This window comes from Cottoperca gobio, chromosome 14, assembly GCF_900634415.1.
Source record: "Cottoperca gobio chromosome 14, fCotGob3.1, whole genome shotgun sequence".
In the NCBI taxonomy this organism is placed as follows: domain Eukaryota; kingdom Metazoa; phylum Chordata; class Actinopteri; order Perciformes; family Bovichtidae; genus Cottoperca; species Cottoperca gobio.
Window position 1 is genome coordinate 13,537,758 of NC_041368.1, and position 25,641 is coordinate 13,563,398.

The window sequence follows — 25,641 nt, forward strand, 5'->3', positions numbered from 1 at the left end:
AAAGCCTGAACAAGAAACTGCGTCGCCTTCTGAGTCAGTAGGGGACGTATCCTCCTGATGTTGTACAGAGTGCATCTGCAGGAGCGGGTTGTTGCAGTGATGTTGGGACCGAAGGACAGTTGGTTAATATTAATAAATATACTTTATTTACCATAACCATCTGAGTTTATGTTACGACCCGGCTCGTCAAGGGAAAAGGGAGTAACATAAAACCAGATTGTTATGGTAAATAAAGTATATTTATTAATATAATGGGAACAATTGGCAATTTCAATTGCTTTCGAGAAAACAAAATGGAACACGGGGAGGGCGCTTAAAGGCCCTGTCACAAATACGTCCAACTTTTCATTGGATCGGAAAAGTGAACATATACCTAAAAGCATGTCTAACCTATTGATATCGTATCACTTTCTTATACAAAATGTATCAGACGCAGTGTTTCCCCTAGGTTTACTGCTTTGGAGGGGCGCTCACCGTGCAATGGGAGGGGGGGGGGATTGTGCGTGCGTGCGTGGCGCGGTTTCTATTTAGTTCTCCCCTCTTTCTTCCGCTGTAGGTGTGTGCGCACGTGTGTGTCAGTCAGTGCGAATCCCCGCCTTTCAGAGAATGTGAATGTGAAAGTAGACAGTACAAACTGAAACATGCACATAAATTAGATCAATAGCATAAGCGTTTAGTTTATTTAATAAAAGAGCACCTGTCGATGTGAAAAGTGAGTTGTGAATAATGAAAATATATATATATATTTTTTAATTCGAGAAAAAACACCTTGAATTTCAGGCAGCGACAATGGTAGGGGAAATACTGAGATGAATACCCAACAAATGCATAACTTATACAAAATATCGGCAACACGCTGGTGTACGTTGATATAAGGTAAGGTATAAGTAGTATTCGTTAAGAGCTCACTGTGTTACGCTGGGGTGCGTTGTTGAACGCTGATGTTTTGAGCATGTTCAAAATTACCGGACGTACCCGACGTGTGCGTCATAAGTTATGCAGACATTACGTTACGTTAGACATACGTGAATATGGAATACGTACGTGAATACTTACCTACGTAAATACCTACGTGACTACCTACGTAACTACGTTAGAGGTACGTTAGATATAGGCTACGTCGGCTGACGGTGAACCCTACAGCCAACTTATTGATAACGAGTGGATAACCTATTCCTACCCTATGTTAAGATGATGCCTGACGACGGAGTAACTTATTAAACGTGTTTCTACAGTACAGCTAGCGTTCAGCATGTTAGCCGTTCTCCACCATCAGCATGACGTGAACCAGATGGCACTTTTCTAGCTGCGTTGGCCAGACGCTCTGATACGTTTTAAATATGTAAGTGATAGGATATCAATGTTTGACATACGTATAATAATTTGTTATGTATGCGTCAGATACAACACCGCTGTGGAAAAGTTGGACGTATTTGGACTCTGACACATTTTTAGCTACTTTTCATATACGCCGGCATATGTTTCTGCCATACAAAACTGTGTGACAGGGACGTGTGTCTGGCGTGTTCGGCGTGTCGTCTGCGTCCTTCAAACGATCACAATTTACCCTTAATTTATATCAACCTATTGCTGATATTTCGTATGCGCCAGCATACGTTTCTGTCATACGGGTATGTGTGACAGGGCCTTAACATAAGAGCAACGAGGCGTCAAAGCCAAACTAACAAAAATAAACCCCAACCTAAACAGTTCGAAAACAAAACTCAGGGTGAAAACTGGATTAATACAAAATACGAACAAAGCATAAACAGCACCGAAGCACCTAACGTGCTTAACAAATATCTGTAAACAGCTTGTTCAACAAGCTGACGATCAAACTATCAAACTAAAGAATGCGAACAGCTTGCACGAAATACAAAACATAATATGTCATGTTCAATATACAATATACAACATTCAATATACTCTATATATGAGCACGACAGTCTCAGACCCAAACAGAAAGGCATATGGCTGTCAACACCAGCAGCCTCGACTGTAGAGCTGGCCAGGCAGTTGTATCTTCTGGTCTCTCCAGTGTGCCTCAGATTGGAGGACCGGAATAGGTATGCTCCAATCACAACCGGTCTTCGCCAAGGTGGGAGGAGAGGACCTGCGTTGCAGCCAATCAGGGGCCGGGGACCCCACATTATAATCTGCATACATTAACTGGGAAACAAGGTGCATGCATCTACAGAATAATCCCCACAGATAAATAAAGCAGACAGCATTGGCCATGGCCGTAACACCATATACATATAGTTTTAGCACGCAGAGTTTCGTCCGGAGATGAACCATATCCGAAGTCGGGCCAAAGAGGGCCCAACCTGCCTCCAAGCGGGTTACTCCAAGTGTCTCGTGCCTGCTGCCGCTCTATGACAATCCAATTATTGTGAAGAATTTTTAGGACCACTTGTTTGAACACTAGTCACAGCCATGGCTACACACATCTTCAAGCAGGTAGCCCAGTTGTAATGGAGATGCAAAACCCTGCTGTTCTGGGCTGACACGGCGTGTTAAACCCGAGCGAGCATACGTGGTTGGAAAAGGGTCTTTTTAGCTGTCGCATGTCGGTTTGTTCTGCCTCAGTTGTGGTCAGGTGGGTGGTATGATATCTAACAATGACGTTATTCACTTTGTCGGAGCCAGAACCCAGAGCAGGAAACGTTCTTTCGATTTTAACAATAGCATAAAAGAAGATTACTCGTTTTATCTTCCAGCAGTAAAGTAAAGTAACTGTAAAGAGGTAGACATGTGTGACTAACCACTGAGGTGGTTTCTGGTTCAGAGAAATAGTTGTTGCTCTCACAGCGAATCCATACATCTATTAACAACATGTAAACAAGCTGATTTGGTTGAATGGATAGATCTGCTGCTTATTCCTCTAAAATGCAGCTTTCACTGTCTGTTTGGCAGTATGTCCCTCTGATGTGTCGGCGAGTGTGTCCTGATGACACAGATAAGCTGACTCGGGAAGTATGTCAGCTGTCCAACTATTCCCTCTGCAGCACTAGCATCAAGCTCACTCACTTGCGCCACATTTAATCACTCAAATTAAGCCTTAGTGTCTTGAATTTACTTTTTGGCTTTGAGCCTTTGAACATTAACATATAAAAACTGCAAGTTGATAAAAAACATTGACTCTTCAGCTCCACTGGTTTTTGTTTTTCATCCTTACACCACTGAATGCGTCAGTCACATGCTGTCAGACTAACAGTTACACCAAAAGGTAAACAGCTGAATGGTCCTGCATGCTCAAACTTGTGTGACATCATGCTGGTGGGAGCACACCTTAACTGCAGGGAATCTGGTGGGATTGTGGGGAGATGGGTGCAGCACCCTCATGTGGACGTCTGTAACAATGACAGTTTTGCTGTGGTATGTTGTTCAATAATGGTCAGTGTGATAATGATTTAAGTGCTCACAATGCTATCATTTTGTACAGTAGGTTGAAATTATTCCCCTTATTCATACTCTTTACTTTTGTGAGTAGTACTACGCTGTCTGTCTACACAGGAGGTGTAATGGGAGCAACAGCAGCTTCAGTGCTCTGTGTGTGTCAATACAGAGTGAGTAAATTCCTACTTATTATCCCTCCTCATCAATTCCTCTCCTAGCTTTATAGCATTTGTGTCTAATACCCACACTGAATAACTTTACTTGAGCCCCTGAACTTGTGTTGCCAGAAACTAAACACTAGAGTGCAGTAGTTCTTTATTCAGTCATAAGTACCTTCGCTGTACTCCCTCTGTCCACCTTATTAATGGGTTGTGTGTGTTTGTTTGTCTCTGAAAAGCAAGAATCCGACAAAAGATCCGCTTTATACGAAGCTCCCAGGAATGAACATTTTGCACCGTTTGGATCTAACAGAGATCTTCGTCAGCTATTGTCAAATCACCATCTTGAGAGTAGATTGAGTCTCAATCATGCAGATCACAATCCCGAGAGACGAATGTGTTCATGCCTATATACTGAATATTGCTTGTTCTGCTTTGTGATGGTGATTTGAAAATATCAGTTGGATTGAAACGTTGCAATATTAATAGTTTATAGGCAGGCAGATCGGATCTAAAATCAATTTGTCAAGTAGATATGCGCATGGTGCCTTTTGTGGCAATTTACACACAAACAAACACGTGCAGCTGTGAATGGACAAACAGATTCTCGTAGTAGTCTGATCTCCTCTCTGGGTTGTTTTCAAAATGCCAGACAAGATCTCTGTCCATGCAAGTGTGTCTGTGAAAGAGAAAAATGAAGCTGTGCAAAAAACAAACACTAATGATGAGCAAACTGCATAAATAACACATGAGACGTTTTACAGCACATTTGAGTGTGTGTGAAGGGGCAGTACTCCTTATCTGGTGTCTGTCCAATCACAGCATGATTCAGATGATTTCCACATTGACCTCAATAGATCAAAGTAAATTCAGCTGGCAAAGGATGAATTCTCTCTCTCCTCTTGTCTCTCTGTCTCTCTGTCTCTCTGTCTCTCTGTCTCTCTGTCTCTGTGTCTCTGTCTCTCTGTGTCTCTGTGTCTCTGTCTCTGTCTCTGTCTCTCTGTCTTTGTCTCTTTTTTTCTCTCTCATATATTCATACACACACACACTATCTTCAATCTCTTTGTCCCTTCTCTCTTCCTCCTTGACACAAACGGGCACAGGATTGTATTTAAGGAAGCCGTATCTTATCATGAATCCGAGGCTGGTTTAATATAGAAACAGCAGACACACACAGCTATGTCACAGTGGTCGGCTAGACAGGTCCGTTCCACATAATTGGATGGTAAAGGAGTTAGGGGGGAGATTTAGGGCAATTGAGGTGAGAGAGGGTCTCGCCTGCCAGAGCACATACTGTGAGACACACACACACACACACACACACACACACACACACACACACACACACACACACACACACACACACACACTCATGGTTTTCTTCTGTTCGCTGAGGGTCAATAAGTGTAAAAATTTAAATATTGTTATTCTAATAAAAACACACACACACACACACATCGGAGTGGAGGAAGAAGGAATGGGGGAGTCAAAGAAGAAATTGTTGGATGAATGAGTCTTGGTGTATTTTCACACTAGAATTGATGGAGGAAACATTTGTGACTATGACAAACGTAGAGGACAGAACTGTTATTTGTGTAGTTGAGATAAAAGCAAAACCCAAGGGCCTTATCATTCCATTTCACTTAAAAATAAAATAGAAACTAGCAGGCGATAACAAACAATGAAAAAACGCCCCAGATGATTTCAGGCATTCCCACTTAACAAGCAGACATTCATCACTAGTGCACTCTGGGCTTTTTAATAATGCATAGTCATTGCTCATCTCCCCCAACCCCCAAAACAAAGGGACGAGTCTAAAAAACATATAGCTCGAGAATATCGTCTTCCATCTCCAAGGAGTGCGTCCTCACTTTGGGGAGTTCCTCACACAGGGCTGAGTGCAAGGGACCATACAAATACTTCGTGCATGAAACATTGTAAGAAAGAAAGTTTAACTTTATTAAATATGTTTTTGTTGTTTTTTTCTGTGTTATAATCATGTAGGCTATAGGCTGCGCTGTCTGTTGTATACAGCCATGTTTTCTTTTTAGTTTCTTTCTTACACGATGAGAAAATATTGGCATTAATGAAATATTTTAGTCAAGTTTCAATTACAACTATTGCAAAAATGTTAGGCTGGGATGAGATTCAAGAGTTGTTTTATTTTGTTTACATATTTATATTGATTGATTGTTTTTAGTTATGCTGACGCTAGCATGGCTCTATGGATACAATTGTAATAATATGGTGATCTCTTAACTTTTAAGCGCCATCATCAGGTCAAAATTGTAATTTGACTAATACTTTTATTAATATTTATATAGTTTAAATACCAGAAAAACTAATGACATTCCCGTTAGAATTGTGATATTAAACATGTTAGCATGCTGACTTTGGTTCAAAGCATGATGAGTTTAAAGACCCAGTGAAATTAAAATGACATTTTCCCAGTCTTAATCCTGTGTCCCTGTTTTAACTGTTAATTCATTTCTTGATATATTGCGTTCGTAATCGTGAATATTTCTTTGTCTTTCTAGTGATGACTTAATTCCATCCTTACTCTTTGCCAAGACACATTTTATTCAGCCTAAATTATTCGTATTTCTGTGAATACTGTTTCGCTTCATTAGGTTTCTTTTGAAGCCACTCATTTGGAAACATTTTCTGTATGTGCAGCCTCACTCTGACATACATTCACTCACAAACCAGTAGCACTAGGAAACATTGGGTGGGTGGGGGTGTTGGGTGGGGGTGTTGGTGCAAGAGCAGCTTGTAGAGAAGGGCAGATCAGGCTTTAACATTTCCAGTTTACTTTATTCTCATCTAACATTTAGTGTTGCAGTGCCAAACAGAGGGGCGAAGACGGGGGTCAGAGTTGCACCAGACACACACTGACTGCCATCTCTCTGTCCCCCCCCCCCCCCCCCCCCCCGCACCACAAGAGTAAGAGGGGTAGATATGGGTGTGGTTGGTGGAGTGGGTTGGGACAGGGGTATCTGGGTAGAACAGAGCGGATGGAGGGGTGGGAGAGTGGTGAGTGGCAGATTGATTGGCTGGTAGGCCGACAAGCTGCCTAATTACACACACACACACTCACACTCACACACACACACACACAGTGGCCTGGCGATGTCCACCATCTCCCTCCTGACTATATGACAGGAAAGCTTTACCTATTGAAATTAGAAGTTGCTTAAATAAATGTCTATTTTTCTTTATCTCGTATTGATTCATATGCCACAGTAAGTACACAGTACGTTGCGAGATAGGGTATTTGGCCTTGGTGGAGGTCCGTGCTCTCCAAGTACCCTTCTAGTTATGCCATGAATATAAAATACATTGTGTTCCAGTAATTAATTTCCTTCCATATCTGACTAACACACTGTTGCATATTGTGTGTAGATTGTTTCATTCGGTATAAACGAGCACTAAGTCCAAGATGTCTTTATACACTTTAACATAGAATAAGGCTTATTAAGGTGGCTTATTGAACAGTTTTTCTGTAGAAACAGTAGAGTGAATAATGAGATTTCTCGAGGGAGCATGTGGTGCAGAAGACCTCTAACTCACATTTGACTTTGTGAAACCTAAATATGCCTTTGAGCATCATGCAGTACAGTAGGGTTGCTCACAGTGGATCATTACATGCATGATCAAAGGGCGGTATGGATTTTAGGCTTTTTTTGTGTGTTGTCGTCCATATTTCTTCCTGCAGCTGAGAAATGATTTATTGTCTTTTGGATTTCTGTTTGTGTTTCAGCCCACATTAGTTGCAACACAGTTCTTTTCTCAACAAGTTTGTTTTAGGCTGGTGATGCAACACAATCAACCTCCTTTTCTCAGAAATTGATAAGGAGACATTCAAAAATCATGACAGTCTGAAGTCTTTATCTATCCATTCAATCCACCTGCTCGGCCTTTATGCTCACACACACACACACACACACACACACACACACACACACTGGAGGACTGTTGCTGAATGTTGTTGACCTTTATGAAGAATTAACTGTTGCTTATGTGCTAAGCTTTGTTATTGTGCTACAAAGAGCCAGACTGCTCCCCCAGCATCTGCAACTAGACCGATACTTCAACTGCTCCTACCTGAACCGTGTGTGTGTGAGCATGGCACGTGTTTTAGAGACAGTTGGCAATGGCTCTTTTTACTACACAGCTTGACTGCCTATTAATATTTGATACATGTAAGTTTGTGACGCTCCAGGAAGACTAACATGCAGCTTGGTGTGTTTGCATATATGCTGTGTGTGTATATGTGTATGTGTGAGCATGGAACGTGTGTGTTTTCTTTGTTTGGCTCTGCCCCTTGAATGATAAGGCATTTGGGAAGGGGGAGGTTGCGAGCCCAATAACCCAAGAAGACAGGTACATGCACACACAGAAGTGTGTGTGTGTGTGTGTGTGTGTGTGTGTGTGTGTGTGTGTGTGTGTAAGAGAGAGTGAGAAACACCCTAATGTCCCAGATTTAAGACAAAGGATGTGTAAGGCTGTACAGTTGGTGAATTTATTGTTGATGAAGTGCCACTCACCGACCCTGTGTTCTTTTCCACCTGCTTCTCTTTCCCCTTTTCATGAATGTGTGTGTGTGTGTGTGCGCACGCTCGCTCGCTCGCTCGCCCTATGCTCTTGAAACCTTGAGTTTGTGCATGCTTTTGTCATGCCAGTGTGATTTTTGTCCTCATAAGGACACATTTATATTCATTAATAACCCTAATGATGCAGGTTTACATTAGATGCCTTGACACACATATATGACCTCTGGCTAGACGAGCTCTGGTGTGTCTGTGTGTGTGTGTGTGTGTGTGTGTGTGTGTGTGTGTGTGTGTGTGTTTCCTCAAGCTGGCACATAAGAGCTGTGTAGCCAGACAAAGAGCGGAGCTCGGGGCCCGGTGCTCTGCCTGCAGAGGGTGGACGAGGAGGGGGGGTGTCTCCTGTCAGCCTTTGTGTCCTAATTGAACTTTTTCTGCCTCTCAACCCTCTCGTCTTTCCTCCCCCATGCTGGTTAGAGGAGGATGAAGGGGGGAGGAGTGAACCTCACGGGTTTGAGGGGAGGGTTTCATATCAGGCTTTGTTGCCGCTGGCACGATGCTCGTCTCTAATTTCTCTCCTCTGTAGCACATGCGTTCATAAACACAGAGATAGTTGTGCCTGATGAAAAGAGAGGGCGCTGTGTGGCGATGCTGTCAGCAGGACGCAACAGGAGAGCTAATGTGCCCATTAACACCTGACTGAGAGATCATTTGAAAATCTATAAAGCATGCTATGAAATTCTTAATTGTATAATGATTTGATTGCTTTCCGAAGTTGATGAACGTTGTACTGGTATTTCTGTACTTCCGGATCTCTATGTGCTCAGGTCATTGTTTATACCAAGCATAAGGAAAAACATATTTCCATTTTACCTGTACATTCTTTATTGTTTCAGCTGATGTATCTGTAGTATATTAGCCTTATCCAACCTCCTTTCCACAGTTGCCGGGAGTAGTTTATAACATGACATCTGAACCAGTCACTTTCTAACTGAATGGCTCATTGTTGTGTGTGGCAGTCCAGCGGCAGTGATCTTGAGTTGAACATGTTGTGCATTTCCTACTATCACGCATCAGAAGCCATTAAAACACCCCCACAAATTCATAAAACCATCCTCAGGAGAAGGGGACCAAATTTCTCAGTAGACTACACACACACACACACACACACACACACACACACACACACACACACACACACACACACACACACACACACACACACCTATAGATACCATATCTACATATAGAGTATGTTTTAGAAATCAAATTATATATGGCCTAGGTTTGCATGATGTGTTACAGATATTCAGAGGACAGCACTATGCCGCTCCTTCCACCTGGAACAAAGCAAAGAACTAGAAATTAAATAATTTTGAAGTTGTTCAGATCATTTGCTTCTAACCTTTTGCCTTTTCATAATTTTGATGTTTTTGAAGCATGTGAGAATCGTCTTTGTCTGTTTTATGATGTTTGTCATTTGTATTTGTTGAATAAACAACACTTTTATGCTTCCTTCTTGGTCAATTATCTGTTGAAAAATACTTGAGAAAATAATATTAATCTCAGTGAGACTTTTACCTGGTTAAGACAAAGAGAAGAGAAGCGGTGGCTCGAGACAAAGATGGAGAATTTAAGCTTAAGAGTCTTTTAAAGAGTTTTTTAAAGGTACTGTACTTTGCAGGAGGTCAATGTAAAGCAATAGAGTCTGCAAGAAGAAGCAATGAGCTGTTAATCCTAGACAGAAACGATGAAAGATACTCTGGATTTCATTTCAATGGCATCACTTAAAGAGAGAACAGCAGAGAGACGGTTAATTCACATTCGACACAAACATCATTGGTAGACATTTATCATGCATCACATCTGAGTTCCTCTGCTCGAAGACGGCGAGAGAGAGAGAGAGAGAGAGAGAGAGAGAGGCTGATGAGCCATTTGCGCAGAATCAAGATAGAGAAAGAGAGAGAGAAGGGGTGGATGGATGGGATTGAGCGAGCAAGCCAAAGAGAGAGAGAGAGAGAGAGAGAGAGTGCTTCTCCCTTCCCTTAGCAACGGTCCGCGGTGCTTGTCTCCAGCCTGTTGTTTTCTCTCGCTCTGTGTCATACACACACACACACACTCAGTCCTTCGGCTCTCTCACTTGCCTGCCTGTTGGACCCCGGGGTGTCTCTTGACGTTTTTATCCAAATGATTCTTTAATCTTCTTCTCGCGAGATGAAGGCTGCTTTTCAAGGATAAGGAAGAAAAATAGAGGCAACGCGAAAGGCAGTCAACAGAAAAGGACGTAAGAAATAAGAAAGAAGCAGTGTGACTGAGATAGGGAGAGAAAAGCAGGATGGAGCCCCTCAGTGCTCGTGGCCTGCCCCGGTTGTCCTGGATCGACACCCTCTACAGCAGTATGTATCCCTTCATCCATCTATTTACTCCTCTCTCCTCACAAAATCGCTTCCCATTTATGTTTGCGCTCGTCTTTACCCCTAGCTATGTTACCCAGCACTCCCTCCTTCTCCGTCTCGCGGGCTGCCTGTTCGTGTTACACACAGAGCTACGTGCACTTTGTATTTTCTCAGAAGTTCCAATTAACGTGCATCACTGTGGCTGTCCATAACAAGGCAGTCAAACCCCCCCCCCCCCCCCACTCCTTCTTTTGCCTCCTTTCCTCCATGGTGTTAACAACTCGTGTCTGCTGTTGTGGGGATTCTTTCTAGCTAGTAGGCACACCAGCAGGGGCAAGCCTGGCGAATGTTTGAAACCTAGAGGAAGAACTTTATGTTCCATCCTATTGAGGACACAAACTGTCTGGTGTTGACTGTTTAATCTGCTCTTTATTGTGGTTTTCCTGCTCTGCTGTGGACACTGTCTGACTTGTCATACTGTACGCTGGCTCACTTAGCTGCTGTTTTCAGATCAGGTGTTTGCAGCAGCTTTCACGTTACGAAACAAGGTTGAGAAACAACAAGCTAGAAACGATTTCCTTTTCTTTAGCATGACCTTAATAATTTTTAGTGTGTGTGTGTGTGTGTGTGTGTGTGTGTGTGTGTGTGTGTGTGTGTGTGTGTGTGTGTGTGTGTGTGTGTGTTGGCAGTTTTAGACATATGAGACTACCTTTCGGGATTTGCTCTCTGCTGTGTTACCATTGTTTCCATGCCTTAATCTCCAGAGAGGAAGTGAATAGGGGAGAAAGGGGGAGGTGGGTGGGTGGTGTTTTGGGATTTTATTGATGCAGAAAGAAAGAAACCAAAAGTACAAGCATGTTATCAGAAGTGTAGCCTATTAGTTGGGCAGCTTTTACTTTTGATCTTCAGAGAGGTCGAGGAGTGATACAAAAAAGAGGATGATTTATTATTTATTATATCTGTAACATTGTTGTTTAGCACTTTTTGCTGAATAAGATGTACTCTTATTTTGAATGGTGGTTTCAATTTATAAAGAGTTTAAAGGACTTGTTATGGAGATATACTTAAGTTATTTGCTTTCTTGCCAAGAGTTGCACGAGAAGCTCAATACCACTCTCATGTCTGAATGCCAAATATGAAACTAGAGTGATTTATCTTATCGTAGCATAAAAAACAGCTGGCCTGTATTGGCCCTTCTATCAAAGACCATTATTTGCCAGTACCTGTAACGCATCACTGCCCTGAACTCTCAGCGAATGCACTCGTCCACTTTTAAAAAATGGATCAGGTCAGCGTAACTATGGTAACAAATTCCTATCACCAAGGGATTTAGTCTGTGTACTATTTCAATATGGCTATTTTGGTGACCAGAAAAGAGAATACATCATAACGTAACACCTAATGTGCTTTAACACATTTGAAATTCAGTGACCAGATGAGTACAGTAGGAGATGGACTATTAACATTACAACAGGCTGGGTCCAGCTCTTCTGAGGGACAAGTGCACAATCCTTTTATGCACCTGTCAGTCCATCCTCCTTTTTGCTTTCCCATTATCCTTTACCCTTTACTTTGTCTGCTCTGTGTGTGTATTGGATAAATAAATTGGTACGTCAAGGGCTGCTGAAGCGACTCTTCCATTCGGGGGAATAGAAATGCACCACCACTTTCGTGAGCTTTTTGAGGGTTACTTTAACAGTAGTACATCATTGACCCTGAAACAGCCCATTCACCAGTCCACAGGCTATAACACATCGGCACACAACAGTCCCACCCTTCCTATAGTGTAGTTTAGTAATGTAGTGGATTACAAAACACAGGGATGTAATTACATCCTTTCTCTTGTGTTAATGCTCAATGTTAAGCGGTGACCACACATCCTCCACTCGCTGAGTAAAGTGGGGAGTGAATGCTCAAAGCCACAGCTGCCTTGTTCCCCCGGGGGGGCTGAAGTCTTTCTGTTCAGCTCTACTGTTCAGCCACAGCTGATCAAGGCAACATTTCCATATTACAGTCTAAACATGTAGAACGCATCTAAAAATGTGCATACAAACTGGAGTAACAAACGGATGAGAACAAATGAAAGCTGCACAAACGGTTAAGGTTCAGAGCTGTAGGCATTCACATCAGTGTAAGTATACACAAAATCACTGGCCCAGACCTCATCAGTCATCCTCTGCCCCATTTGTCCAGTCAGCAGCATAAGTGGTAGACTCCCAGGCGGCTATTAGTGTTTTTGTGTGCATGTGTATGTGAGTGTCCGTTACAAATAGTTCTTCAAAACCTTCTTATTTTCTAATTTGTTGCTTTTTCACATTTTTCATCTTTCCTCTTGTCTTGATCTAAGTAGTTCATTCATTATAAAGTTTTGTCAGTTTTATTATGTTACATGAAAGATAAAGTTAGTTTGTCCTGCCTAGTTCACACCAAATCTTTTATCGATATTATTTTTGTTGTTCGACCAGAATTGGCCTTTTATTTTCTGGGCATCGGATAATAAAATTGTCAATATTTACCCTCGTTACAACCACTGACCTGAGACTCTTAGTTACACAACGTGTTCAGGGGGAATAGGCTGTTGTGAATTAAAGGGGAAACGTATATCTAAGGAAGGCAGTCATCATAAGTGGTCAGTGTTGAACATGAGTTTCAAATACTCCTAGTGGAAATATTATGTTACGGCCAAATTGGCTTCACTAGTAAGCTGGCTAATATTCACTTCAGCATTTTGATTGCCAAAAGTAACGTATATGTATAAACAGCCTTAATTATTATTGATTGGGTCTCTCAAAAATGTTCTTTCTTAGAAACACATTTGTACCATTATACTGTATCTCATTTAGCAGATACAGTATTGAATAGTGAATTATTTAGGGAAGGGTTTTTAATTTATTTATATAGTAGTAATTGTCTGCAGCACACTGGCAGCTTCAGTTGAAAACAACAGAATAAGCACTGGTCTGAATCACCTACAGGGGCATTTCAGTTCCCCCTATTTTCAATGACGCAGGGAATCTATGAGCTTCCAACCCCATCATTTCTGTGCCTAAATTGCAATGCTATTGCCATCTCCATGGCCAGAGTGGCAGACTGACTGTGACTTCTGTCTCTGGCAGTCTGTGCTTTTACCTTCAGAGAAATAGCAAGAATTTGGCTTGCTTCAGTGCCACGTGATGCTAAAGCAACATCAAAGTATAGCGAGATTATGTAAGAGTCACAATATGGGCATTTTGGCATGGCAGAGCCAAGGTGGCACGTACACGCGCATGCATGTATGTATGTCAAAACCATTTCCCCTAATCCGAGTCACAGTGAGGAAGGCTTGAATATGTGTGATGCTCTGAGAGCATTAAAGAAGAAATCCGTACTAATTTCTTTACATCCTGTCAGTGTGCTGGGCAGTACTGGAGGTCAGCCCAGCAAGCCATGCTAAAGTACCACAGAGTGAATCCGTGCTGGCCATTTACCAGTTTGTAAAGGGTTAATATATGTTCTGTATAATCCCTACTTTCTTCTGCCAGTACTGCAGAGAGTAACACGGAATAACATGTTTCTGTTGTGAAGTAATCTGCTGTCTGTCCTGGTGCCATCGTACTAGTGCGCTCTAATCAGAAACTGTAGGAAAACATTAATGTAGTGATGACTCATAGGTCTCAGGAAATCCAGATTTGGCCTGTTTGTAGTTGATGTGGGAAAAGCAAGCGGGAATCCCCATGGCTAAATGCTGAAGTGTAAGGCACCTGTCAATCAAACATGTAGTTTTTTAAATCACCATCACGACACACAAAATAAATGTAATCAACTATTAAAACCTTCTTGTGAAAACAAGTCGCTTTGATAGCTTCATTATGAGGAAGACACCATTGGCTTCATCACTCATCCATGGCTGTTCCTGGAAGTGGAGACTTTCGAGCATTAGAAGTGGTTTTAATGTGACAGTTAGGACTTAAAAAGATTAAGTGGGAGACTTGTATTCAGTTCAAACAGGATCAATGGAAATAAAACAGATGCTAGCAGTTTTCTGACTATGCTTTCACATTTCACCACACTGGTGAGTTTCCCTGGCTGTCAGCTGTTCTGGTTCCCCTCTGCAACTGTGATGGATGGAGCCAACTTCACTGCTGGCTAGCTGCTCCTGACCCGAGTCCCAGTTCTGTCTTTAAGTGTTTAATGTTAGTTATTTGGCTGTCACATGGCTTGCTTCAGCAAACAGGGGCACAGCAGAATGATTCTGGATGGCTTCCCAGCAGAGTTAGTAGGGGAGTTTAATACAACTAGGGATGTCTCATTTATCACACCCTACATCTATTTCGACCAAACCAATAGCCAATGACTCTACCCTCAGTTCCAGCAGAAACAAGTCCTGATCGATGGGAATCTGAAGTGTTTGCAAACATGTAATTTGTGGCTTGACCACAGGGAAGAACACAAAACAAGCCAACATGTCCACTTAAACCTCTGGTTCACTGTGAAGATGCCACGTTTTTATTATTGTTACCAGGTCAGAATCTTAGCCATTGTTATGTTAGCTGTCTCACTGGTGTTCTTACTCATGAAGCTTTAATGTAACAACGCAACAAGTGCACCTGCTGTCAACTCGCCGCTCCCTATTCTTCTTAGGATTTATGTTTGATAGAAAACGTGATAAATCTGGACATACCTTGCATTATCTGGGATCAAACTCCAGATCTAACAGTGGGAAGATTGTAGATGCTTGATCATACCATTATTAATCTATCAATCTGCTGTCAGCACTACTGCTGCAACCACGTTGTGCCACAGTCACTATAAAATAGCCATCACAGTATGTCTTTGTAGGAATGAAATTGTGTGTTGTGTTATGTAATCTGTGCTGTATGTCGGGCCTTGAATCATTGTCTTCCCGCTGTAAAAGCTCCTGCATTATGCTGATCAATAGATGAAGCCGTTTCTTCCCTTCTCTCTACTGTAGCTATAGAAACAGACATTTAAATCTGTTCACACACACACATACTGAGCGGGAGAAAGACTCTGTCAGCCTACAGCAGTTTTGTTATGCAATACTCATCCCTACTGCTTCTTCCATGCTTGCTTCTCTGCTTTGTGTTCAAGCATCTTTCTCCCATTGGGTCCGATAAGGGGTTCATGCTTATGTAATCGGCTTCATGTTCACTTCTCCAAAACAGCCAGGAAACAGTTGTGTGATGCTGCTGAGGGATGAATGCTCAGTGCTTTGAGCTTCTAACAGAGCGAGAGAGAGACGGGAAGTACTGATGGCAAAGTAAACACTATAAACCCAATAAAATGGCACATTTATATACCCCCAATGAAATATTTTAGTAACCACTGTACATAGATACTTTTTAAGGGCGATGCCAGGATACAGAAGAGAGTTCATGTTTATGAAAAAACACCTGTTACATATTGTGGCTGCAGTAAAGGAGAGCATCCCTTTACCACTAGGCTCAAACTGTGTAGTTACACTTAGGCACTATGTGAACATTTCATTTCACAGTTATCCTGATAATCATCAAAATATGCTTAATTTTTTTTAAATGGCGCTAAAACAGGCTGGAATCACTTTACCTTACATTTAGTTAAGACACAATTCTTTTTATTGCACATCTTTTTGTAGTGAGCATGCAAAACATACAAACTTAAATAAGGTAATCATAAATCATAAGGTCCCCCTGCATAAATAAATAAATCACAAATAACAACATTGTGTGAGTATGTTCTTTCTTACATGATAATCCACATTTTTCACTTCTCTCTTGTCTTTGTTTACCATTTAGCAATCTTACATCAATTTCCTGTCCAACATAACTACAGATGGGGTTCTAACTAAAGTGAAACATTTCAGTATTTCCAATATGTATTTTTGTTCTACAGGTCTTTTATTGTGGAAACTTGTATAGAGTTTCACACAATTACAGTAAGTGTGTCGCTGTAGTGAAGCGTCAGCCCCATTTTAACACGTGGATGGTTAATTTCTCATGGTTCCAAGTGAGTGAGTCCAGCTGAAAGAAGTGAAGGACAGATTTGGCACCAAGTTAACTAACATTAACGTTAACTTAGCTGCTCGCTCACCCACATTCCTTCTGGGGTCATACTTCTCGGTGGCACAGCCCCCTGGGTTCATTCAATGACGACCTTGTGAATAATAGATGAAGCTTTTGGCTCAGCAGAGCATGTTGTTGTGGCTCTTCTACGCACCGCAGATGAACCAGAGCAAAGACCTCATGTATTACTGGGGCTAAACGATTTTCCGACCAATATTGCAATTGTGATATGAAATGTTAAATTCCAGGCATTTATTAGTAACTGTGTTGAACTGCTAGTTAATTATGTCTGACTCTAAGCAGCTACCGTAACAATTTACAATACAATTTATACATGATATTGTTGACGGATCTGCACTTTAGCTGCTTGAGCTAATGTTAGCTTCTCGCTATAAATGTCATATTGTCTTTCCATATTAATTCAATAATAACAAATATGGGTAATTATATACTTACAAAAACTATGCTCAGCATAAATATAATTTTTCTGAAGAAAAACAACCTAGCTAGCTGATATGCTAGCTGTCTGCTTGATCGTTGACCTCGACAAGAAACTCCAACGTGATTGTCTTTTTTTTAAACGCTAAAAGACACCGTTCACTCTATTTTCTCCCCCAAATATCACGATACAGAGAATCTTGAGGAAACCATCTTTTGAATGAACAGACGATTACAGTAAATAGTACAGTCACCACAGACAGAGAGTGCGCCAAGCCGACGAGAGTTGCTTTTTTTCTTAAACAGCTGGCTATGTTTGTCCACTTGCTTTGTAGCTGTAACCAGCAGCTCTATTGCTCGCTCTGTCACACAGGAAAAGTGTGCCCCACCCTTTGGTGGCCACAGCTCTTGGCATAGGAAGCTGAGGACAAGTGTGAAGTAATGTGTGTGTAAATGCATGAACGTGTGGATGCACACGTGTTCGTAGTTGAGCTGATTTTCTCTTGTTTTGTGTCCTTTTGTTACAATATTTTTTACAAATCAACTGTCAGTGTTTTGCATAGAAATGAAAGAATGATGGAAACATGATAAACAGAACATGGGTACACCTTTCGCTTATCACAAGAATCACTGGTTTAAACTTTGATCTAGCTAGAATACCTAAAATAGTAAAATTGGCGAGATTCTCCTTGAATGACTAAAGTCTTGCCATCTTCACGTGGGTGAAGCCCTGAAAATCCTTTGTTGTGCTTGATGTTAGAGGGTGTGTCATGTGTCTGAGTGCGTTTGTGTTCTGTGAGTCTGCAGGGACCTTTACGATGTCCTGAGGGGCTAGAGCTGTGTGTGTGTGTGTGTGTCTGGTATGTTACTATGGACAGCAGTCATCCTGTAGGGCTATGGTAACCACCAACCCCTTCTTCTTTTGCCTCCCATGCCCCCTTCCTCTCAGCCAATCGACACAGAGTAACACCACTGTTCCCAGCCAATGGTGCGGCTGGCGTGTTTACGTGCTCCCGGAAGGCAGGGGCCACGATTAAGCATTCAGGGTAGTCGAATGGAAGAGAAGAGAAGAGAAGAGAAGAGAAGAGAGGAGAGGAGAGGAGAGGAGAGGAGGGGAAGAGAAGAGAAGAGAAGAGAGGGGGAGTCAGGAAAGGGAGAAACCATTATGAGTTGAGAGGGCTGATGGATGCACTCGAGCAACGACCAGTCCCCCGGACTGACTCAGGTGAACAAACACATATAAATCCTACATTACCTCACGTTTTCTTAAATGGACTTGCACTCCTAAATCATGGATATAAATCTGACTCTATAAATGTTTGGTCGCATGTACATCGCCTGTATTAGAAGCTGTCAAACCAAGAATCCATTAACCTGCAGGCAGGTAGGCAGCTCTCTTTCCCATTTTCTGTGTGTGTGTGTGTTTACATACGCGTTTGTGTGGGTTTCATTAAAGATTAATGGCACCGGTAGGGGTTGGCCTTCTGGTCTCAGTAGGTCATCTTTCTGCTTGGATCAAAATGGATGTTCACGTTCAGCCTGGTTGTATTTTTGGCATTATAGAGACGCTCTGTGAGAGAGGAGGGAAAAATAACAGAAGAAATAGAAACCTGGACCAAATTGCAAATGAGAATAAATGTGGAACCTCTGAGTTTATTTTTCATTTCCAAGGTCTTGATGCAATTGGATGGACCTACAACCAATTACAGCAACAAAACATGTGATGTAGCGCTTAGCGATGTAAGAAAGAAAAAAAGGTCAACAGAGGTTCAGCGATGAAATGTGATTTTGTAAATAATAATACGAATAGTTGTCATTTCAAGAAGTGCTTAAGTGAGCTTATACCTACAGTATAATGTATTCGTTTCAAACTGAGTGATGATAAAAGGTATCAGTGAGATACATGCGTTTGTCCATCTGCTGTAAATGTAAGGCGTACTCAATTCAGTTTATTTATTCATGTGTGCTTTTCATCTCACTGTTGTTTTCTGTGTAATACTCCCCTGCACCCTCTCCACACTGTCAACCGGATGCTGACACCATTACAGACTATGATTGCCACTCTTTTAAATCTCTGTCCACTTTTTATTCACCACTTAACTGTGACCTTTTGTCGATGGATTAAACTAAAAATCAATGGAGTGATATACACAAGGTCTTGTGCGTGCGTGCCTTACACGCTCATGCCAGATGGCTTTGTATTTTTCAGTTTGTCAGGCATCATGCAGCTTCCTTTCTTACTCTCTTATCTCTTCTGTGACTCCTTCCAATGTGTCGTTCAATAGAAAATCCCTTAATATAAACTTCTATAACAAATGCTGCATTATCGGTTACTGCTCGGCCAATACATGCGTAACATTTGGCTGATAGGTACACGAGCCTTGGAGAGTCAGAGAAATCTGCAGAGACGCCTGTTAACAGCAGGTGTTTCTCTTTATACCTTCATTACAGCCTTTCAGCTCTTTTTTTGTAAATAGTGTAAGTGTTTTTTCTGCATTTTTAAAAATAAATAAAGTCTGCCTTGGTATGATACAATCATGTGCAATAGTTTTCACATTGGTAAGGTTGGTATGCACATGCTAATGTAGCAGACTGTTTGTGGATTTCTATTTTAACATTTTCAATTGATTGATTGACGTAATTCAACAGGATGTTGACACATTTTCTAACTTCCTTAGCAGATCTTTGACAAAAGGAACCATTACCTATTTTTTTCCCACAACAGTTTGGGATTCCATAAGCCGACGAAGCTCTCTGAAAACCGCCTTCAAAATGCTCAAATGTTATAAAATGGCTTTGTAAGTAGTTAGATCCAGCAGGAAGTTTTATGTATTCTCGCCTGGAGCGTACACCCACACACTGCCAGTTTTTTATCTTCATGTCTCTTTTAGCATTAGTTTCCAGATGAATTTTCCAATTTTTGTAGCAGGGTCTCTCCAGTCTCTCTTCTCTGATTTTCATATCTGATCACTTTAATGGCCGCCATTATCGACCCGACTGAACAGCACACCACTCTGCACTTGTATCTTCACACACCTAGAGAACATCAAACTCATTGCTTCTAATCTGCATCATACTCTCCTAATTGGGCTGGGGAGTGCAATAAATAGACATTGCATTACCTGCCAGGGTTACCCCGAGGGCTGTCGACAGCCGCTTGCATTCTAATGGCTTTGCTCATTGGAGCGTTTTTCTTTCACTGCACGGTTTGATACATTTTCCATTAGCACAAGCCCACAAATGAATGGGGTACTGCTGCACGCTGAGGTGTAGATGCCCACACAGTAGTACATCTGCTTTACAGTACTTTGCTGTGCTGAACGTGGGTGTGTGTTCGCAGCGATTCATGTGGAGGATCGATTTCCTCGCACCTGCTTACAAACACAGGGAAGGAGGTGCAAGGTGGGATATACAATGTTGTGGATTAGCTAAGGTTGTATGGATGTTTGTGTGTGTGTGTGCACTTGAATGTGACCCCTTGAAGTTTTTTGCGTGCAGACAGACACGGCTAATCGGCCCCATGTACGACAGTGGTTGCCCTAATCTATGGAAGCAGTCCGAGCCTTGGGGATTTAGGCCAGCTAATTACAATGTATAGTGGCTGGCTGCCATGGTAACGTTGGTTGGTTGCGTTTGTGGGGGGGGGGGGTTAACACCAATTTATGCACGTGGCCCTTACTTCTTGCTGCCTACGGGCACTATAGCATGCGAAGAATGGCAGCTGTGGTAGAATTGTTCGGGATGTGTGCGCACGATGTGTGGAGAGGATAATGGGCACATGAGCATCATGTCAGTTAAGGTTTGAGAACCGGTTCCAAATTGTCCGGTCCATCGGAATCGTACGCCTCCGAGGTTATCGATTCCTTTTAATCGATGCCGGCATGTTTTTTTTTGATGGTTGTGTGTCATGTGCAATGACATGAAACTCTGTGTCTACTCTACGCTGCCGGAAACTTGCAACAAGAAAGAGCCATGGCAGAGAGGAAGGAACGGTTCAAAGCGTGACTGAATTCCACAACGATGGCAACACGGCTGCTTATCTGTAAATGTATCATTTCAAGTCAGGCTGGAAACGCCAGCAATATGTTGAAACATCTTTTTGATGCAACATGGTCTTAAATTCCAGGAATGCCATGTGTTACAGAGGGTAAATATCTTATGTTATAATAACATTTGCAGGCGTAGCTGATTTTTTCTTTGACTAACAAAAAAAAAGAAATCTGTATTAAACCGAATGCTATTATCTCTGATCCCCCCTCTTCCTTTTTGCCTCTCTATCTGTGTTTTCTCTCGTCTTTCTTTCTCTCCCCAGTAACTAATGTGTGGGAGACCTGCAGCTTATTGACCTTTTTAAAGTGTGCTTTGCCTGTTTCCTGAGCACAGTGGTTAGCTCTACCCGGGGAGCCTACCCATTATCATCTTGATCAGGCTGGGGGGGGGGGGGGGACAAAGACCACGGCTTAACTGAATGACTCACAGACTTTCAGACCGCAGCTCCTCACAGCTCTTGACACCAGCGTAGCATAATTCAGCATTACTGTAACATCAAGCCGGTAGAAAGGCAAGGTGCACACATTGAAATGTAAATTGTCATTTTGTGTTTGAATTTTGCTGTCATCTCTTTCTATCAGATAGTCATATAATCTGTGGATTATATGTATACAATAGAATGATATCAAGATCAATTAAGAGACTATGTTTCATTATTTTAACAATAAAAGAATACCGCTGGAAGTAAAATAGCTTTAGTAAGAGTTCAAATGTCCAATCTCTCTTGTGAAATTGGATCACACTGAATAATTCCCAGAAGTCGTCTGATTTCTTTCAAGAGAATTCACTCACAGGTCCATCACCCTTGATGTTCTGTTGGCTATCAGCGTGTGTTGAAAGTGAGCATGACTCATTCCCACCTCTCCACGCTGCACGTAGACCCAGCAACCTGTATTTATTGCCGTTCCTATCCACCACATCCTGCATTCATGTGAAATTCGTGTAGTTGGCAGTAGTTATTTTTAGAGCATTAAGCTCTTAAAGCTCTCAGCTTGTATCCAACATTGCTTACATATTCAGTAATATGCTGTATGCACTGTACAGATTGAGACTACTTAATATTCCAACAACTTCACCCGGTTCATCCACAAATCTCTTGCACATAATACCCATAAATCAATGCAATAGTCATTAATTAAATTAGATCATATGAAATGCAGATCAAGAGAAAAGGGAAGTGCATTTCAGAACACACACACACACACACACACACACACACACACACACACACACACACACACACACACACATAGTGTGAAGTCCAAAAACAAAACATGGATTCTGATTATAGTATTTAAAAAGAATATACAATGTGTTAGTTTAGAACGTGATGTATGAACAATTTTGGATTAAAATAAACATTATTTCTAGAACAATTTTGTAACAAAACAATATTACAAAAATTAAATATCCTGATTATTTACTTTTCAAGGCGCCCCTGGCCGTGTGTGCCACGGATCCCACTTTGAGGAATCACTGGTTTAGAGAATATTTTGTACATCTTTTAGAATTCAACCCTCGACTATTCCTTGGATAAGACCGTGTTGTAGTCGACAGTTGTGTGACAAATGTCTGTTAACACCACTAATGGCGATCTTCTATTTTCATGCTCAAATAACAGACTAGATTAGAATCTGTCATTGTGCAGGGAGATTTCCCTCTAAACATCTATTTGTGCACACATGTGGCTGCATGTTCACTCACATGTGTCTGTAGTTGTTTGACGGTGTGTATGTGTGTGCATAAGGCAGAAGGTGGGTGTGTCTGCTGCATATTGATCGCTACCTAAGCTGGATTGATCACAGTTGCGATGGCTCCTGGGGGAGCTGCGTGCAGTGAAGAACACGGTCTGTCTCTACACATCTGCCTCTCTGGCTAGCAGCTGTTTGTTGTCAGGCGACAGTTTTACTTTAGGTTTCCGGATGTTTTTTGTGTGAAGGGAAAGACTTCAAAGCTAATGAACACTATTCTTGTGAGGGGTAATTTCTGTCCTCTTAAGTAGCTTAAACTGAAGTTATTCTGAGTAATCTTTATAAATAACCGCTGTGTTAGTCGACTAATTAATAAGTCCATTGACAGAAAAACAATCGTCAGCTGTTTTGATAATCGATTAATTGTTATTAAGCATTTTTCATGTAAAAATATCAGAAAATGCTGTTTTCAGTCTCTCAAATATGGAGATTTCTGCTTTTCTCTATTTTATAACATATAAACTGACAAAATAAGACATTAAAAGACATCACCTTGGATTTTGAGAAACTGGAATGGACATTTTATAATATAATTGAAAGATTAATCGGTAATGAAAACGATCCTTAGTTGCAGCCTTACTGTGTAAAACAAATCCATCTATACACTCCCCAAAGCTCCCCTCTTCACTTTAAAGCTTTTTATCTGAATCGTCTGCATGTGTTGGTATTTACAGTGATGCTATATTGCTGCTGGTTCTGTCCTCAGAGTCTCGTGTCATGGTGTCGCAGTTGAAATACTTTATGTTGATGAGTAGAGTAACGGGCCCGGGCTGGAAAGATAGACCTTCATAAAGGTTTTTAATTTCCCCAGTGTCACCTTCTGATTGACGACAGAGGACAGGGAGGTGTAAAAGCCTACATGTACTCTGTCAAAACGCAAACACGCACACACACACACACACACACACACACACACACACTGACACACACACACTGACACACACACTGACACTGACCACACACCTGTCAAGCCACTGATGTGCTGTCATGGCTCCACAGGGCCAGGAGGACTAGTTGCTGAGCGGGAGGCAGCCAGCCCTCTCGTCTTTTCCTCTCTCCCTCTTGTATCTGGTCTTGGGAGAATTGGATCTGTTATGGTTGAACCCTCTTACAGCTTTTGAGAGCAGCGCTGAAGACGCAGAGGAATATCTCGTCAACAACACAGAAAACACTCAACACACACACACACACACACACACACACACACACACACACACACACACACACACACACACACACACACACACACACACACACACACACACACGCAGTATGCAGTAAAGACGGTTGGATAATAAACATGTTCAGACCTGTTGAGGCTCTCTCACACACCTTTTCTCTTAATGGCCTCCCCAAAGAAACTTGAAGGTGCACAACAGCCCTCGGAAACACACATTTTTACCATAGTGTGTGTGTGTGTGTTTGTGCGTTTAGTCACTGCAGCCGTGTGCCCTATACAGAGGCATTATGCAGGGCTGCTTCTTGGTGCCCACACATTGTTAGCTGGCTGCAGGGCATGATGTAATCCCTCTCCTGCTTGGGAAAAAATGCTGAGCAAGGCAGCACATCTCCCTGATTGCATTCTCACACTGCAGCAGCAACTTTTCCTTCTCCTGACTTTATTAGTTTGCAACTTTGCACAGCCGGTCCAAACTCCTATAGATGTACCATGGAGGGGGGCTGAGGACGGTGTACAGTGGATCCTATGGGGGCTGCACACACAAACATTAAGTGTGGGCAGCATTACAGTAGCTGCTGAGCAAGATGAAAACAATTTGCATGTGTTTCTCCTTTCTCAATTCTTCGGTTTTCGAACTGGTGACATTTTTGCTAACAGGCAGCTTCTCTAATCACTAATAGCTTTTGGTATTTGAATTTCCTCACTGTTTCTATACTTGTTGTGAAAATAACTAAATAGTTTGTACATTAGACATTTGAAACTGTGTTTTTTTTACAAAGGGAATCACAGATTTCTTTCTTTATTTGATTTGTATCTAGTGGTGTAGTACTATAGCAACATTTCTATAGCTGCAACAATCGGTCTATTTATCAATTAGTCAATTGACGGAAAAGGTATTTATTTATTCATTCTATTTGGATAATACTGAAACACTGAAATGTGAGTATTTTTAATATCATGGTAAACAGATTATATTCTGGTTTGGGGGTTTTTATCAGCCAAAACAAGACATTTGAAAAAAATGTAATAGACTAAGAATAATTTCTACCATTGAAAACAAATTGCATTGACAGAGGACACAATTCTTTTCATTAGTGCTGACTACACAGAATACTGTGTTCCCAGAATACTTATACACGGCAGTCGCTGCCACTTCGTTATGTTTCCGAGTTGATTCCGAGGGAGGAAATGAGTTATCTGAACGTGCAGGTGCAGCAGCTGTGCAGAGGACGGCTACATTTGCATACATTATCCGAGGTGTTTTTGATGTTTTCATGTAGCAGAATGACTGTTAGTTGATGTAAATTGCTTATGTTGTTTTGTTCTCAGACACTTTACTGTGTCCCTGCTGCTGTATGTGTCTTTGTGTGTTTGTGTGATGGATGACTCTGTCAGTCCCAAGTAGCCCAGTGGAGGTGTTGTGCTGTGTGATGTATGCTTTAGCAGGTTTCTGTAGTCAGCTATCACATCACTGCACACACCACTTACCACACACAACCTGCTCTTATAAACGCAGATAACAAAAACCTTTTTATGTCTGAGCATAAAGGTGAGGTTACAGCTATTTTTCGCATTCACTCTGGCTTCGCTCAGTGTAGTTAAACCCATAGCATCTCCGAGCAGGGGTCTCTCTGTGTGATGTTGCCTGGCAGTGGAGCTGTCACTTAGCTGCCCAGTGTGG

At 41.7% G+C, this 25,641-nt stretch overlaps 1 protein-coding gene across 3 annotated transcripts in view; it reads left to right on the forward strand.

The window, feature by feature from the left end:
- The window catches only part of abr (ABR activator of RhoGEF and GTPase), a 123,634-nt gene that overhangs the window by 11,415 nt on the left and 86,578 nt on the right, over positions 1-25,641 (forward strand). Inside the window, exon 1 of one of the 3 annotated variants that reach the window (XM_029447366.1) lies at positions 10,170-10,500. The exons of 1 other annotated variant lie outside the window; for it this stretch is intronic. In XM_029447366.1, the coding sequence (XP_029303226.1) occupies positions 10,440-10,500 (61 nt within the window). In that variant the 5' untranslated portion in view covers positions 10,170-10,439. Of the gene's footprint in view, positions 1-10,169; positions 10,501-18,081; positions 18,205-25,641 lie in introns of those variants that run through there. One more of the 3 variants, XM_029447367.1, reaches the window with a different exon arrangement.